The sequence below is a fragment of the Neomonachus schauinslandi genome, chromosome 6 (genome assembly GCF_002201575.2).
Source record: "Neomonachus schauinslandi chromosome 6, ASM220157v2, whole genome shotgun sequence".
In the NCBI taxonomy this organism is placed as follows: domain Eukaryota; kingdom Metazoa; phylum Chordata; class Mammalia; order Carnivora; family Phocidae; genus Neomonachus; species Neomonachus schauinslandi.
In genome coordinates this window covers 130,624,625-130,642,708 of record NC_058408.1, presented here as the reverse complement: position 1 = coordinate 130,642,708, position 18,084 = coordinate 130,624,625, and the positions used below count along the sequence as shown (strand labels likewise).

Sequence of the window (18,084 nt, the reverse complement as noted above, 5' to 3'; positions counted from 1 at the left end):
TAATTTTGAACTCCTTGAGGAAAAGGACTCCAAAATATTCAACTGCCTCCTCAGGTTTGTACTTGACACCTAGCTGACATTGTATCAATCTGTGTTGTTCAATACAGTGGCCACATGAGACGATTTAAATTTAAATTGATTAAAATAAAATAAAAAATTCAGTTCCTCTGTCACACTAGCCACATTTCAAGTATTCAATAGCCACATGGGATGGCACAGACAGAGAACATTTCCATCTTTGCAGAAAGTTCTATTGGACAGTGTGCTACAAATGTTTGTAAAATGGAATTAATTTTTCATGTAGTGATGTATCTATTAATTTGCTTCATACTTACTTAAGGCTGGGCCTACATAATACTTAACACACCAGAGACTTCCACAGCTTTGTGTTTTTAGTATTCTAACCCGCTCATCTTGTAGATAAAGAAACAGATCCAGCAAGGTAAAGAGACCTATCTGCCCAGATCCCATGACACATTAATGATAAGAACAATTTCATCAGTTGTATCCCCAGAAACCAGCACAGTACTTAGCATCCAGTGGCTGTCCCATACTTACTGCTGAATGAAAGAATGGAAAAAATGGGAAAATTCTGGTTCTTCCTATTCCTTACCCAATGCTTTCATTTTACCCCACTGCTCATCTGTCAGCCAAAATGGACCAAACTGAACAGTTGCTTCCACGTTTTTTTTTTTGCAACCACACTCATACTGAGCCTGAGAATCTATAGGAAAAAGAGAGGGCAGAAATTGTCCTAAATGCCTCTTCCCTGTCCCCGATTCTCCCAGTTACCTGTCTCCATGTGTTGCCCCCATCAGAAGAGATGAACACACCAATATCAGTATATGAGAGCTCCGGGCCAATGTTGCCTGAAACATAAGCAGATCATTTGTAATTGTTCGCAGATTTGGGACTGGGGGGGAAGGCAGCAGAGAGTAAAGGTTTTCCAAGTTATGTTTAAAGTTGATGTGGAGTGCCTGGTTGGCTCAGTCAGAAGAGCATGCGACTCTTGATCTCGGGGTCATGAGTTTGAGCCCCCCATTGGGTGCAGAGATTACTAAAAACAATGATTAATTAACTTTTAAAGATTCCTTTAAAAATAAATAAAAATAAAGTTGATGTGTGTAGTACTTTCTTGGTATCATATCAAAAACCCAGCAAGAAGAAAAAAACAATACGGGAACCAAAGTAAATAATATGACAGGAATGCATCTTTAAATGGTAAGAATCAAAGACTCGATATTAATGAGCTTGGATCTCTTGAACTATTCATGCTGTTACCAACAGTCTCTTAAAATTGATCATGATAGGTGCTCCTGAAGGTGGCAAAGAGTGGAACAGTAGACATTCGTGCAGAAGCTGGGCCTAAGGACAACTTCCTCCTCATGTATAATTGAAGCCTAAGGAAAACCTGTGTGTGTGTGTGTGTGTGTGTGTCCATGTGTATACATATGAGTGTGCATCCAACTTAAACATGTCCACTTGTCCCTTGAATGCCAAGCAGCTGAATGACCCAATATTATAGACTACGTAACCAAGTTTACAGGGTGCCCAGAATAAAATGACCGTACTCAGCAGATCATGGCCATCAAGTAGGGCAGGAAAAGAAGGCATCTGGTTTGTGCCACTCTTAACTGCCTCTATCCCATCACCCCTTCATTCTTTCTTTCCCATTCTTTTTCTTCCCCTTGCACATCATCACCTTGTGGTTATGTTCATTAAAAAAGGCAGTGATCAAGATTTTCTAGTCTACCTATGTTGCCCAAGGATCCCCATTGGGCAACCCCCACCTCAGAGCCCAGAACAGTGCTCCAAATGTAGTAGTTAATTGCTCAATAAATAACTGTGGAATGGATGAATGAGTCAACAAATGATTAAGTCATGTTCCAATGTTGATGTGCATCTGGGGAGGTATCAAGAACCAGGAAAGTACCCTAAAGATGTAAGAATTTATCATTTTGGCTGATATTTTTTTCTTTAAAAATAGCAAGAAGGGAATGTTAGCTCCCACACATCTGTAGCCTAAATAAGAGCACAATAAAAATGCAATAATGAAAATGTTAATTGAGCTCCTGACATTTAATGCTTCAAAATGAGAAATTAAAGCCAGGCTACAGCTTGTCAAGCTCCCATCAGCACCAGGGCATACACAGCTAGCCAACTTGTTTTGACACTCAGGCTTCCAAAAATAACCCTGGGACTCACAGCTCAGGCAGTAGGTGCGAGAGGGGTAGGGAGAGGCACAGTGAGCAGCTCTGTGGAGATCTGTCTGGAATCTGGAATTCAACTCTCCAGATAGGGTTTTTGGAAGACACAGATGAAGAAAGAAAAGAGGGATGGGACAGAGAATGTCAACTCCAATCATTTGGTGATGGTTGCCTGCTAAGAAGGATTCTGAAGCCAGATTTGGTTTTAAAAGAACAGAGCATGGTGATCAATCAGTCATGTCTACCAAGGTGGTCGAGAGCGAGAGACGGAGGCAGGTGCTGAGTCACCCTTGACCTGGCATCTGCTGTCCCCGTCATGGCTTCTTAGGGTCTCTCTCATCATCTCATACCCTCTATAGGAGCTGGTTCTGTCAACTATCTAAGCCCCTCTTTCAAAGTTCCACCAGACTGATTTTAGAGGTGTTGTGGTGATGAGAATCCAAGGCTCATAAGTGAAGTCTGTTTTTGGAAATATCTTAGGTCAGTTGAAAGGAGCCCTGAAAGAAATGCTGCTGACAGCAGGAACCAGAAAGTTCGTTCCCAGAGGAAGGGACGGAAAAGCTGTATCCAGGACAGTTGGATCTAAGAACATGGGCAGTTCCTAAGTGGCCCCATGGGGAATCTCTGATAGGAATAATTTGGTTCTGGTGTCAGAGAAGGAAGACTTGAAGAAAATGCCTCACTGGCAAAGTGAAACCAGGAGGCTCCCCAAAGTGGTCTCTGGTCAGGTTGGAAGAAGATGTAGCTGTTCCCCACTGATGTTCCCCACTGAAGTGGTGCAATGGGAGAGAGGAAGGAGAGACACACAGAGGAACACAGAGTTTCTCTCACCAATGGCTTAGCTGGTAAATCCTGAAGGTTCCACTGCCCTTTTTGGCAGCTTTAAACAACTTGTAAAAACTCCCATTTCCTCTCAGGGCTACCTTTCTTTGCTTCTTAGTTAAACACTTGTGCAAAAAAAAAAAAGACATAAAGAGAGGGAGAGAATTCTGTAGTCCTCTGGAGTAAGAGATGCTTCTCTCACCAGCCCAGATGCCCATTCAGAGGATTAAGGGCTCAGTGAAAAAGGAAGCAGACAGTGCACAAGGCAGGGAGGAATGTGCCTCCATGGCGCTTCAGTTTCTAGGAAGCCTGGTGTGGAGCCGGGGGATAGCATGCATCCAGCACGTGAGGGGGCTCAGGACTAGTTCTGGCTGGACAGAAGAGAACTGGAGCCAGAGTGAGTGTCGGTGTGGGCCTGAGACCTCTTCCTCTTCCTCCTGCATCACCTCATCTGTAAACTGAGGAGAAGACTCGTCACCTTTTCCGCATCACAGAGCTGCCGTGCAGTTGAAGCACAGAGGATGCTTTGCACACTGTGAGGCACCGTGAAGACCGGGGGTCTTGACGCGTAGGCTTGAAAGCACAGTGGTAAGAATATTTAGAACCCTGGTGTACCTGCTGGCTACAGGCAATTGTCAAACTCTCCAGACTGGAATTCCATCTGCCTTCTGAGACGGCTTCAACTGGAGTTAGAGATGGCTCCTGGCCTCCACACAGCTCCCCCGAGACCACACCTCAGAGCAAAGGGGAAGAGGCGGTGAGCAGCGGGAGCAGACGGGAGGGAGCCCAGGGTCACAGACACCCAGAAGCAGGTGAAATGACAGGATGTGCAAAAGGGCCCTGGAGAGACAGGCTCCGTGCCAGCCACTGAAGACATCCATGGCTGACTTCGTAATTATTTTTCTGACAGCCAACAACCTCCCAGGGATAGCAGACAAGCACGGTAAGGAGAAGCTGGGCATGAGGAGGCATGTGTCCATGACCCAGGGCTGGCTTTCTGTCGGGATCTGTTCAGCTGTGTTACATCCCTCCCAACTTCCCAGGGCCATTTGTATGGCAAGGAGCCATACAAAGTTATAAATGTTACAAAGCGGAGAGGAAAAGGCATTAGTAAATTCTGATATTCAGTTGACCCTTGAACAACATGAATTTGAACTGTGCGGGTCCACTTGTGATTTTTTTTTTTCCCACAGTATAGCACTGTAAATGTATTTCCTCTTCCTCATGATTTTCTTAATAACATTTTCTTTCATATAACATATAAAATACATGTTAATCGACTATTTATATTATTGGTAAGGCTTCTGGTCAACAGTAGGTTATTAGTAGTAGAGTTTCAGGGACTCAAATGTTATATGTGGATTTTCGACTATGTGGGGATCGGCACCCTTAAGCCCCACGTTGTTCAAGGGTCAAGTGTCTACGGACAAAACCCTTTCAAAAACAAATCTTTGGGGCGCCTGGGTGGCTCAGTTGGTTAAGTGTCTGACTTTGGCTCAGGTCGTGATCCCGGGGTCCTGGGATCGAGCCCCGCGTCGGGCTCCCTGTTCAGTGGGGAGTCTGCTTCTCCCTCTCCCTCTGCCCCTCCTCCTTGCTCTTGCTCTCTCTCTCTAATAAATAAATAAAATAAAATAAAAACACGTCTTTAATGTGTCCATGTTTGTTAATTTATAAAGGCTTAACATGCGACTAATTTAGCGGCACACAATGGTCACAGGCAAAATCTACAACTAATCCCACCTCACTATGCTCTGAGCACCCTGCTGGATCTTGTGGACATACTCTTCTAGCTCTAATTTTTACAAACTCCCACAGGGTAGGAAAAAAAGAAACCTGTTTTATAAATGAAAACAAAGCCCAGTGGTTGAAGAACTAAGCCAAATTCACAAGGCTAGTGTCAGAGCTCAGCTCGGAAAGCAGGACACCAGCATTCCTGAGTATATTCATTCAGTCATCATAGGCCTAGTGTATGCATATGATTTATGGATTCTGTTGAAGGAGATGCACAAATCACAGTCTTCTGATACAAGACCAGGGCTAAATTTCTGTAATATTACTGATGATAAGAGCTAATGTGTATTGAGCATTCAGTATGTCCCAGGCACTGTCCGAGCACCTTAAATCTAGTTCTTCATTTAATCCTTCAATTCTGTTATGTCAATACTGTCAACCCCACTTTGCCAATAAAAATACTGAAGTTCAGAGTGGTTAAGTCACATAGGACAATGCCTGGCTATGTAGTGGGCATATTAAATAATATTAACTTTTATTATTGATTACTGTTTTCTTTTCTTTCTTTTCTTTCTTTCTTTTTTTTTTTTTGATTACTGTTTTCCATGTTGCTTCTATTCCAAGCCAGGGTGTCCAGCAGGCCTGGAGAGGCAGAGAGTGTTGCAGTCCCTGAGTTGGGAGGTCTAACCCACAAGGCTTAGGGAGTGTGGGGATCACTCCCCAAGCCAGAACAGCAACAGAGCCTGCCCTCATCGCTCGCTAACCTGGACTGAAGCCTGTCCTGAAGCCAGTGGTGTTCCATACAGGGATTCAATCCCTACGGGGTTGAGAGAAATGGCCTGGAATGCTCGAGAACTACTCTCGCTGCAAATCTGATCCACGTGGTCAGTCACCGATGGTGTTTCAAAGTTCCTGCAGCTGGGGGCATGGAGAAGGAAGTCGTGTCTAGGAGAGCAGTGACCAGGAGCCAGAGGTTCGGGTTGATGAGACAAGACAAAATGTGCCATCTCAGGAAGTCACTGTGAATTTATCTGCTTTCATTAGAGAAAAGCCTAACACCAGAACTCTAACTTCGGAGATTAGAAGCCTGCCTTGCTTTATGGCATCAATGTATTCCTGAAAGGTACATGTAAATCAAACGCATGCTAATCAGAGCACATTCCCCAGAGACTTTCATTTTCATTTCAGAGTTGCTTTATCTTCATTTCTGATTGATGATCAGTGGACAGTGGTTCCAACAATGCAACCTTAGGGGTTTTTTTGCCCTTTCCCCCAGACTCTCAGACAAGTGGTTAATCATGTGTAAACAAACCTTTACATGCACCAGAGACCTCCTGATTAAAAACAGCTCTGGGGTGAAAGCCTTTGCAAAGAATTCTCTGTGTAAAGAGAAAATTGCCCCAACTTATATTTGGTGAGCTGGCAAGTTCATATATCAAAGGTGTCTTAAAGTGAGAATTCCCTATGACAAACAAGCTTTCTGATCAGTCAGTTTACTTTGAGAGGAACTCTGGCCTCTTGCTAAGCACAGGGGACAGCTCTGTGACTGTGTGGGATGCGCAGTAACCTAGAAGTTACAAGTGTCTGGAGCTCTTTTCCTGGGTCATGAGACTGGCCCTGGGGTTCCATAACCCTGCCTATTTTCTGGGGGGGAGTGCCCATCACTTTCACCCAAATGCTCAAATGAGTCCAAAAAGGTGATAAATATTCCAGAAGCTGTCAGGGAGGAAGAAGCACAGGGAATGTCTTTCTTACCTGTAGCCACCACGAGTCCCGGGGCTGTCTCCTTGCTAGAAATTCTTCCTGAGGAATATGGATTTTCAGAGATCTGCAAGTGCAGGTGTAAGGAGCAGAAGGGCTAAAATGGAGAAGAAAACAGCTTCATTCCGGCAAACTTCTGACACACACCCCTGCCCCACCAGAGATAAGGCTTCCAGAAACAGTCGCACACTAAGATTTGGACAGGAGACATTTCTGCCTGAGGCAGCTAGTATGTTCATATCAGAAGCTGCCCCCATCACAACTGCAGGCCTCCCCTCCCTTCCTCATCCCTGCCCCATCCATCAAAATCCAGTCCACAGTCAGCCTTAGGAAGCCTCCCCGACCATTCCCTCCCACAGAATGATCCTGACCTTCCCCTGTTTCTGATCTTGACCATCACATCCTGCTTTTTAGAGCTGGAGGTGGCCACCGGGAGGGATGCAGAGGGGAAGCTAAGCGAAGCAGTCTCCAGGCCCTCTACCCTCTTCTTCAACCAGATTGTTTCTGTTTCTCCTTCACATTATTTGATTCCTGTTTATAATGTTACTTCAGTTTTACCTAAAATGTTTGAAGACACTGTCTAAAACTAATAGAAAGTTATTTACTCATTTGTCCTTTTTTAGGTGTTCTGAAAAAGGATGAGGGATTTATAGATAGGTATCCTATATAATAAATAAAAACAAGAGAATGATGAAACTGGGGAAAGGAGAAAATTAGGTTAGGAAAATAAGATAAAGCCATGGGTAAGGCCTAGGAAAAAAGAAAACTCACACTATGATCAGCTCCTAGGTGGGTGCTCATTTGACTCTGATCTGCCTGGAACCCCAGCTGAAAAGAGGGGGTTAGACTGAAATCTACAAAAAAAAAAGGAAAGGCCCTGTCCGCCCCCATATCCTCAGTTATTATTAACATAATGTCTACAATGTGGAAAGTTGGTAATAAACCTTTTTAACAATGGCAAAAGGCAACTTTTTGCTAAGAGAGAAACATAACCATTTCCAAGGCCTTGGAAGAGTTGCTTACACAGGTCCTTCCTAAGACAACACAGAGGGTCCATGAATTTCACTGTTAATGATCTGCCTTCCCTCCCCACCTAGAGCTGACACACCTGAGGGCGGAGAAAACTTCTTATGCATCATGTCCTCCAGAGTGCCTACCCCAATATTCCATACACCTGGCACACCCTGGGAATGCTGACAGAGTAACCACTGTCCCATGTGGACACACCAGCCTGACCTCTCCTGGGCTGGCAAGGCAACTTTTGCTTACCTTCACATCAAGCACTTATCAAACTGAATCATATCAGTAGCAGTTAGCAGGTGTGTTTCTACTCCTGAGCCCTGTCTGGGACCCTGGAATGCAGGCACTGTCTCTTAAACATGTCTTTATCTTACTAAGAGTTGGAGTACATAGTGTATTCTCAGTACAAGCCTGTGAGTTTCAACTGAGCTTTCCATCCAAGTGGTATGGCAGTCTGAGCCCGGAGATCATCGCATTGGGGGTTGTGGGAAATACCTGCCCGGCACCAGCCAAGTTCCTAAGACCCCTTACTGGAAGAAAGCCCCTGATGGGACATCCCCAGGTGACCAGCTTGCCCTGTGGACTTCATGTGAGATGGGGTGACTGACCAGCAAGCAGTGTACTGGACTTCCACGCAGGTCCACATCTGGGGCTTGAAGTAGGCGCCAGTCTCTGCCCTTGTTGTAAGTGATGTATGTCTTCACCTGGTCATCCACCTTCTTGTTTGCCAAGAATATCCCTTTGATACCTGCTACCTAGGAAAAAGGGCAAGAGATGGAGAACCATGTTGGGCCAAATGCTGATAATCTTGGAGAAGCCCTGGGAGAAGCCCCAGCACCTCCCACAGGGTGTTGGGGGTATAAAAGAAGAGAAGAGGAGGAACATGGTGAGAAATGCCATATACCATGTGGTCTTTGGCAGAAGTTTAAGTTCATCTCTTCACCCTCTACCACCTGCCCCTGACCCAGATGTCCCACTGCCCTTTTACCCATGTGCTTTTTCCCACTTTACATGTTTCTGCATTCTGTTCATAGGATCTTATCCTTGATTAACAACATTCCCTCCGAGGTGGCAGTGGTTGATAACAACCAAAGGGGTTACCCCTTCTGTGGAACATGTACTTTGGCTCAGGAGGAGCTTGTAGGCAGATTTTGAAAGCATTAAGGTATAGTCCTTAAGGCTGGAAGTTTAGCCTCCTGAGTAGTAGTGAGGCAGATATTTTCAGGCAGACGACCCAGCTTGGTGACCTGGCATCCATCTTTGTGTGATCCTGCATAACTTCCATGTCACCTTTGGGTCTCAGCCAATGGTCACTTTGAAATAGACAAAATCAACTCTGCCCTTCCTCTTTTTCCTCAGCTGGCTAAGCATGGATACATGAGATAATGCAGAGCACTCTTGCCAGAGTTCCGGATCTACTGGAATTTGCATAGCCTTGATATTAAGAAGGGAGAAGATCATCGCCACAAAACAAGAAACTAGAGAATTAAAAGAAATTTATGATTCAGAAATGTTCTAGAGTAAGTCAGATTCAACTCAAACTTTTCTTCCTTCCATGTCTACATTTTGGGCAATAAGAACAGATATTCTGAATGACAACAGTATCTCAAAGAAAGATTCCCTAACTTCCTGTACAATCTCAGCATGTTCCAAAGCCAAAAGGCAAGTCAACTCATTTAAATGTATATAAACATGAGGTTGAATGATAGGTTTTCTGGAAAGAGATATCTCAGAATTTTAAGTGTATTTATTCCCCATTCTTTGAGGATCATGGTTAACTGAGAGAATACCGGTGGGAAAGAATTTCTTTTTTTTTTTTTAAGATTTTATTTATTTATTCATGAGAGACAGAGAGAGAGAGAGAGAAGCAGAGGGAGAAGCAGGCTCCCAAGGAGCAGGGAGCCCGATGCGGGACTCGATCCCAGGACTCTGGGATCATGACCTGAGCCGAAGGCAGACGCTTAACCGTCTGAGCCACCCAGGCGCCCGGAAAGAATTTCATAGAAGTGAGCTCTTTTATTTTTTTTAATGACATAATTTAGTGGGTGAAATAAGTTTGTTTTTGTTTTTGCTTTTTTTTTTTTAAAGTAACCGGACTGCCCTTGAAAAAGAATGCCAATGCAGATAAAAACAAACAAAAAATGGACAAAGAATGTCAAGAGGAGAACAGAATTTATCTGGGAAGGACACCACCAGGGGAATTTGACAAATGGCCAAAAAAGGAATGATTAAATTCCTAACTTGAACAGAGGGTGGGTACGGACAGAAGCCAAGGTGGGAGGAGGGGCACTGGTGTCAGAGTTCTGTCCTTACCGGACAAACCCTCCCTGCCCGAGCTGCTTAAAGTCACTGCCATTTTGGGAAGACTGGCATCTTCTATGCTCATCTAGGGGCTCTTAGGCTCTCCTATCACCTCAGTCTTTAAAAACCAACAGCAAAAGTGTTTCTCTTAAACCTGACTACCAATTTATTCCTCACAGAGAATGGATAGAACCATCTGTCTGATGGAGGCCTTTTGGTATTTTCTTTAGCCATGGAGCTGGTACTTTTTCTGTTGGACCACCAGATAATGATTCTAGAGAACTCTCTCCCATAAGCCAGCTGGTCCCCTCCAACATGTGCCCAGGGCCTTGGTGTCTACCTCCCTGGAGAAATTTACAAGTCTGACTTAGATTTCTGAGCCTGCTCCTGTGGGGCTCTTGTCACCCCCATCCACTGCCTCCTAGCTGGATGCATCACAGCATGAATTACTAGCCATTCAGTCGCCTCTTGGGTTCTTCTGGATGAGTGTCTTTGGAAAACGGAATGGTCACTACCACATTTTCTCACTGAGCACCACACCACTCGGATGGGCATTTTTTGCATTCCCTACATATTCTGAGAGCAGAATCTGGAGAATGGGGTCTGAAAAGACACAGGAAGGAGAGATTTCCAGGGAAGCCATCTGCAGCTCTGAAGGACTTTCTCCTATAGTTGAATATGAGCCATCTCCCTCCAGTCTGAAAGAACCAGAACACTTCTGATTTTTATTTGGATTGCTCAAAACCCTTACATTAATCCTGAATTGCTTCTTGGCTCTAAATTGTGTATAAATAGCCTATAAGTTTAGAGGGCACTTTGCTTCTGTGTGCCCTAGGCCAACAGCTTTCAAACTTCTTGACGGCAACCCCAGTACAAAATGCATGTATGCTACAGCCTAGGACTCATACCCATGTACACGTGCATGTGCGCACATGTAGGCACATGTATGTCTCTGACGCAAAAGTATCACGAAACACTACTGAGCCTCACTACATACGATATAAAGGAATGAGAGAATGAGACACCCATTTTAACTCTTCCACCCAAGGAGGTACTTGGCATCTGATAAACTCTGACCATGTTTCCTCCCACTGTTGTTTAAAATCAGAAGCATGGCTTGCAGCTGCCGGTCCCAGAGTTCAAAGAGAAGGGCACCAGCTTGGGATGATGTCCACAGAAGATGGCAGTACACGTACAAGCCTGTGTGGCCCACTTTCCTTCTGGGAATCAATTTGAGGTACGAAGGGGAACTGACAGCAGCCTCTTGGCAGAGCACCGAGTCCAGGTGCTATGGGCATCTGTTGCTCACCTCCCTGGGCCTTTAGGACAAGGAAACCAGGGCTCTGCTGAGAAAAGCAATTACCATGGTCTGCCTTGGGCTGTCCCTAGAGTGGGACTGGTGGTGAGGGGCCGATGAAGGTAAGGCGGGGAAAGATGTGCCTGTGGAGTCTATAAGCAGCTGTCCATCTGGCCAAAGATGGGTCACTCAAGTTCATGATAAAGCAATGGTGGGGAGCAGGCACAAGGGACAGGGAAAGGAAGGGAACATCAATAAGATGGGCAAAGAAAGCAGAACACTTAAGATGACTCAGAGAGTCTCATTTTATCCATCCTAGTGAGTTCCACATAGTCTTTAGGAAATTCAAATAAAACCCACACTAAGGTACTACTAGGCTCCTCTCACAGTGCCCCGCCCCCCCACCCCCCACACACACCTGATCATGCCAAGTGTCCGTGAAGGTGTGAAGCAACCAGCACTCTTACATCTCAGGTGGGGATGCAAAATGAGAATACCACTTTAGAAACAGGTTGGTGGCTTTTTATAATCATATTCTATCACATTCAACCCAGCAATCCTACTCCTAGGTATTCACCCATGAGAAAGAAAAACTTATGTTTACATGAATGTTTATAGAAGTTTTATTCATTACCACACAGAACTGGAAACAACTTTAATGTCTTTCAACTGGTGAATGAATAAACAAACTAGGGCACATCCACATAATGGAATACTACTCAGAAATTAAAAAAAAAAAAAGGAACGTCTACTGATATTCAACAACATTGGTGATTCTCAAATGCATGATTCTAAGTAAAAGAAGCCAAACTCAAAAGACTATCTACTGTATAATTCCAATCATATGAAAATCCAGAAAAGGCAAAACAGGAGAGAGAAAGAAATCAGACTGGTCCGCCAGTGATTTGGGGTGGGAGAATGGTTGGCTACAAAAAGGCCATCAAGGAAATATTTTGGGGTGACAGTCCTCTATCTTGATTATGGTGGTAGTTACACAACCGCATACCCCTATCAAAACTCACAGAACTGCATACCAAAATGGGTAAATTTTACTATACATAAATTAGACCTCAATAAAAAAAAAAAATAAATGTGAAAAAAATGCATAGTGGGAAGAGCCTGGCCTTTTTATTCAAATATACATGGACTGGTTCAAACATAGCTCTACCATTTTACTATCTGTGTGATCTGAGCCAAGTTACTAAATTCTCTGCAACTCTGTACTCTCATAGGCGCCAGGGGGAATGATACCTACCACAAAGAGATATGGCAATAGATAGATAGATAGATAAATTAATTAATTAATTATATTTGATATATATATATATATATATATATATATATATATATAATTTAGGGTTATGCAAACCAGTACTATGGCCACTAGCCACATATGGCTACTGAGCACTTGAAATGTGGCCAGTAGGACTAAGGAGCTGAAGTTTAACTGTATTTTATTTGAACCAATTTGAACTTCAATTTAAAAACCAACACCCGGGCGCCTGGGTGGCTCAGTTGATTAAGCGACTGTTTTCGGCTCAGGTCATGATCCTGGAGTCCCGGAATCGAGTCCCGACATCGAGTCCCGCATCGGGCTCCCTGCTCGGCAGGGAGCCTGCTTCTCCCTCTGACCCTCCCCCCTCTCATGTGCTCTCTCTCTCTCATTCTCTCTGTCTCAAATAAATAAATAAAATCTTTAAAAACCAACACCCAATTCTGTTATTGGCAAACTTTTAAGTATGTTTGGAATAACTTGGGTATGTGAATCTACTTTTTCGACTGCACATTTTATGAAATGTAAATACTGATCAAGTATCTCTGATGAAAATTTAGCATATGAATTGAGATATGGGGGAAGTGTAAAATACACTCAGAATTTTGGAGATTTAGTATGGAAAAATATAAAATATCTCATTAGTAATCTTTCAAATGGTGCGCATACTAAAATGATAATACTTTAGGTATTTTGGTTAAATAAAATATATTATTATAATTAACTTCACCTGTTTCTTTTACTTTAAAAAATGTGGGTGGTAGAACATTTAGAAGTGCATCTGTAGCCGACATAATATATTTTTCAACAATACCGGTCTTAGACATTACCTGGTATGCTGTTGTTATTATTATAATGAGGTATGAGTTGGATGTTTTACATCCAGGAAAATATTGAAGAAAATGCATCCAACCCGCAGCTCAGAGCAATGTTTCCATAATATAACTGAGGGTGTTGGAAAGAATATTTGTTTCTTGATTTATCAGTGGAAAGCAACTAAGAAGAAATGTAGTTTGGAGTTAGTGATGTGAAGAAACCACAACAAAGCTCTACGTGAAAAGAGTATCACAGAATAATGGTGAACACACATAATAGATTATATTCATTGTCATCAACAGACTTGTTTTGATGGAACAGGCTCTGACACCTTAAAAAAGAAATTGTTATTTGGCCTTTAAGAATTACTTTCTCACCTGATTATGTAATTACAGCCATGACAATATTGTACTTGGAAGCAGGGATTAAAGGAAGAATGAGAAGAGACTCTCTACAGAAGGAGACTGCTCCAACAGACCAAGAAATAAACAATGTCTCTGCTTTATTCAGTTTTAGGGAGTTCAGAGGGGGTGGATTCCCACCCACTGGCTTCCAAGGTCTTTTAGTGCCAAGACCTACAGGGTGAATTCTCAAGTAAGTTCTCATTTTCTTTGTCCCCTTCCCATGGTCAAGAAGAAGCCTGAGAGGAGTGCAAGATGCAAGATGGAGTGATACACTAGTAAATAGATTTAAGTGGCTATGCTCATCCCGAGCCAACTCACATCTGTGTTACCTAAAGGCATCTCTGACATTTCAGACAAGGTTAAATAGGTGTAATATCCTAACACATCATAATATAAAGTTATACATTAACTTGGCATAGGAGACTGCATCATACACCCAAATATCATTTTTAGGTATGTAGATGTAGGGGAAAAACAGAGAGAAAAATTTGCCCATCAAATAAATGCCCAACTCTTCAATTCAGCTCTTTACTAGTATCTTTGCAATATTTATCCCCACTGTTCCCCAAATTCACTCAACATTCCATGAAAATGGGCATCTACTCATCAGACTCTGGTTCTCATCTCATGCTGGGATTCCACCAGACATGCCTTTCTTCCAAGCTCCAGTAATTCATCCTTTAAGCCAACTCATCTCCAAGTCCCCCCAAATTCCTCAAGTTAGATTTAACCTTCCTCTTTAGTGATTCTACAACATGGAAAATCACAGCTTTAATACAAGTTAGTTTGTGATCACTAACTACCCTAATAGGGTCATGTATCTTTCCAGTAGATTGTGAGTCTCATGCACCACCTTCATCTCATCAAACAAAATATACTGTATGAAAGTGCATTAATTTAGTTGAATTGAATGTGAAAGCCTCCTAGTTTTCCCAGATGCATTACTCAAGGGCATTCAGAGTCCAGAAAAATTATAGTCTCTTTGCTAACTGGCCATATGGCACACAATCTCAGTTTCTATGAGAATCTCCAGTGAAGGAGGTTAAAAACTAATGACCCCTAGAGACCAATTAAATTCAGCTTTATCTCCAAATCACAGAATGCATCTCCAGGTACAAAACAGCAACACCCTCTAAAAGCCTTCAATGTGGTCATGGTCTAGATAGTGTCTGGATACGATTTATGCTCTTGGTATTAAATGCCTTCTAGAATCTAAACTCCAACCACCTATCTGGCACTCATTCTTGTACCTGATGAGCATCTATTTGATGCAATTAGATTGGCTAGCTCATGGTCTTATAAATCTACACCATCCATCTAGTTATTGACTCATGCAGGTCTTAAAATATGGAATGTCTTCCACTTCTTCCTCTGCAGGGCAAAAAGATGATAATCAGATTGGTAACATTGCAAAAAAAGAACTGGTCATATACAGCTCATCCCCAGGTCCACTATTTTGGGGATTTGCCTGCAAAGATCACATTCTCTGTACCTCACTGCCGTGGTGTTCTAGGAAGAGGCTTCCACAAGAGAGCTTCTGATTTACTATTTGTGCATGTGACTAGATGGGTGCATCCAGGTCTGGCGGGCAGTATTAGCAAGCCCACTTGCTCCTACATAACTTTTAAAAGCAATAAAGCTGACATTTGATCTCCACTTGTCTCACCCTTTGTCTCTGTTTCAACTGACTACAGTCTGGGCAGGTAAAAAAAAAGGAACTTTGTTCACAGACTTCTTCAGAGTCCAACAAACTAGGTTGCAAGCTTCCAGAGGGTAAGAATCGGTATCTCTTCTGCCTTCCTCATGGACTTTAACACAAAGCAGGGTCCCAATGAACCCGGATAAAATTAAATGAGAACAAACTCAACACAACTGGTTTTAGAGAAGTTGCCTGGCCTTGTATGTCTTGCTTCTGTATAGCCTCACTTATGCGAACAGGAACCTGGTTCCAATGGCCTCAGTCCTAGGAACATTTCATCTAAACCTTCCCACCAGAGATGACTTACTGCCCAATAACAAAGGGTATTTTTGCCTCCAGGTATGATTAGAGGCATGTAAAGGTAAGCTTCCCAAAGCCCTTTACACACCTTAGTCATCTTTACCAACTTTTGTAATTCTAAGAAAAAATCTGGGCCATTTCTCAAACGGGGACCTTGTTGTTAAGGGAATCAGCACTTGTCAACAATGTCCTAGGAAATGACGGTATTTCTACTGATTCTGTTTTACACCCAGTGCCATTCACTTCTCTCTCTCTCTCTTTTTTAGTGTACTTCTATTCACCCCCAGATCTTCGTGCAGTCCTCTTACCTAATAAAATAACTAGAATCTTTTACCACTCTCAGTAACTTCGATACCAGCATAGGGATGCTAGAACTTTGCCAAGCGCTGCTCAGAAGACACCACAATAAACCAGGAGCCCCTACACTGATCTCTCTATTCTGAAAGCCGCTCCCATGCCTCAAAGATGAAAACTCGTAAGGGAGCAGCTCACCCACACCATCTTAAGCTACTGCTCATGACAGACAACTCCTCCCTCCATGAATGAATGACCTCCACCAGCGTAGCAGGTGTAGGTTTGACCACCAGTCACTAATGAATGCTGGATAATGAAATACACCCCTTTACTCAAATCAATCCATCATACCAACAAGGTGAGCACTGTGGCCAGGACCATCAAAGGTCATACGTGGCCATTAGAGACATAAAAAGTGACCCAGGCTTAAGGTCACTGAAACAACTCATTTTTCTCTAGTTCCTCTGTGGAGTCACTTGGTTTCCTAGATAAATTAATTCTTTAACTGGTGATCACATTTAAAAACAAAACCTCAATATAACCGAAAACTCAGTAAGGTGATCATATTAAGTAACAACTCAAAGTAAGTCAAGGTCAGTTCTTCACCATACTCCGATGTTGGCATCTGGTGGCATTTTAGGGAAACCCTCATCCCCAGCACTGATATTCACTTTTCTTTTCCTGTAAAACTTGTTCATAAGATGTTATTTTCCAAATAATTTAAGATATACTAATAGATATGTGCCTCCACTCAGAGTCCGTAGAGTTGAAAAAGGGACTTAAGTGAGCCCACGTAGGTCAAATACTTGGGCATCTGGCTCATGATCGTGCTCATCCACAAAAGAACATTCACTTCAGCCACCATCTATTCAAGTTTGCTGAGTCAACCACCACTCTAGATGCTTTACTTATGTTCTCTCTCATTCTCACAACCATCTCATTAGGCAAATATTTTATCCCTGTTTCACAGGTGAGGAGATGGAGGCACAGGGAAGCTAAGTTCCTTGCCCGAAGTCACACAATTGCAAGGATACAGCTGCCATCTGAACCCAGGACTGGCTGACTGCAATGCTCGTGTTTATCCCATTAAAACTCCTCCAAAAGAGAGGCAGACCCAGGTGCAGGATCATCTTGGCTACATACCTCATACAATTCAATAATAATGTTTCCCATTAGACCTCGGCTACTCTTAATGTTCTCCATGGCCAGGGTGAAGTAGATGCCACGCGTGTCTGAGATATAGAGGTTGTACGTGTCGTTCTGGTTCCATTCTTGGACGGCTGCAAACACTTGGTTCTCATCGGTACTGATGATGTGCATGTCCTGGAAGAAGACAGAACACCTGTAAGGCAGCAGATCTCCATATCCCTCTGCCCATGGGGACCCAGAGTAATTACCATAACTTATGAATGGTGGAGAAAAAGCGTGAGTTATAGGCGATGTTAAACAATTCTGTGTCAGACCAAGGCTATAAATTAAGAGCTTCGTGATTTCTGTTCCTTGCTAAATGACAGTAAGATGGGTGTAAGGGGCTTTGGTGGGTATCATTTTCCATGGCTTCAAGGGATTCATCCACTTTCATTTTTTATTTTTATATCTGAAAGTTAGTGTTAGTGCTAACGGAGACATACACCCTTGCCAGAGGAAACTCACACATGCAAAGACAGGGCTTATCCCTTCTTTAGATCTTCATTTACATTTCCAAACTTTTTAGTGTAGTGGTTGTGAAACTTCTCTTCAGGATCTTCAGAGTCATAGGGATTTCGAGAAGGGTGGCAGGGAGGCAGAGCCAGTGGGCGGGGCTCTGGGCTTCCAGCTCTCTTTCAACCAGAGCGGCACCCCTTGAATCTGTTTTATCCTGGAGTTCGGCGTGATATTTGGGGAGTAAAAAGTGAGGGAGGTTCTGCCGCTAATAAAATAATATTTGAAAATCACTGATAATAGCAGAAAGGATACTCTCAACCTGGAATTTAGTGTTCTGGGTCCTAGTAGGAACTCTGCTAGAAGTTAGCTATATGATGCAGGATATAGCTGTGTCCCTGAGCTTCAATTTTCTCACCAAAATACTGAAGAGGTTGGGCTACCGCTAAAAATAGCTAACATCTGAGCACTATTCTAAGTCATCTAAATGTATTATTTCAGTAAAAATCCAAATAATT

The 18,084-nt window shown here is 43.0% G+C and overlaps 1 protein-coding gene across 1 annotated transcript in view; it reads right to left on the bottom strand.

Moving 5' to 3' along the window:
- SORCS3 (sortilin related VPS10 domain containing receptor 3) overlaps positions 1–18,084 on the bottom strand; it is a 569,369-nt gene that overhangs the window by 86,357 nt on the left and 464,928 nt on the right. Inside the window, exons 9-12 of the mRNA XM_021699769.1 lie at positions 17,069–17,248; positions 8,150–8,296; positions 6,516–6,618; positions 793–869 (exon numbers count right to left, since the gene is read on the bottom strand). Of these exons, the coding sequence (XP_021555444.1) occupies positions 793–869; positions 6,516–6,618; positions 8,150–8,296; positions 17,069–17,248 (507 nt within the window). The remainder of the gene's footprint in view (positions 1–792; positions 870–6,515; positions 6,619–8,149; positions 8,297–17,068; positions 17,249–18,084) is intronic.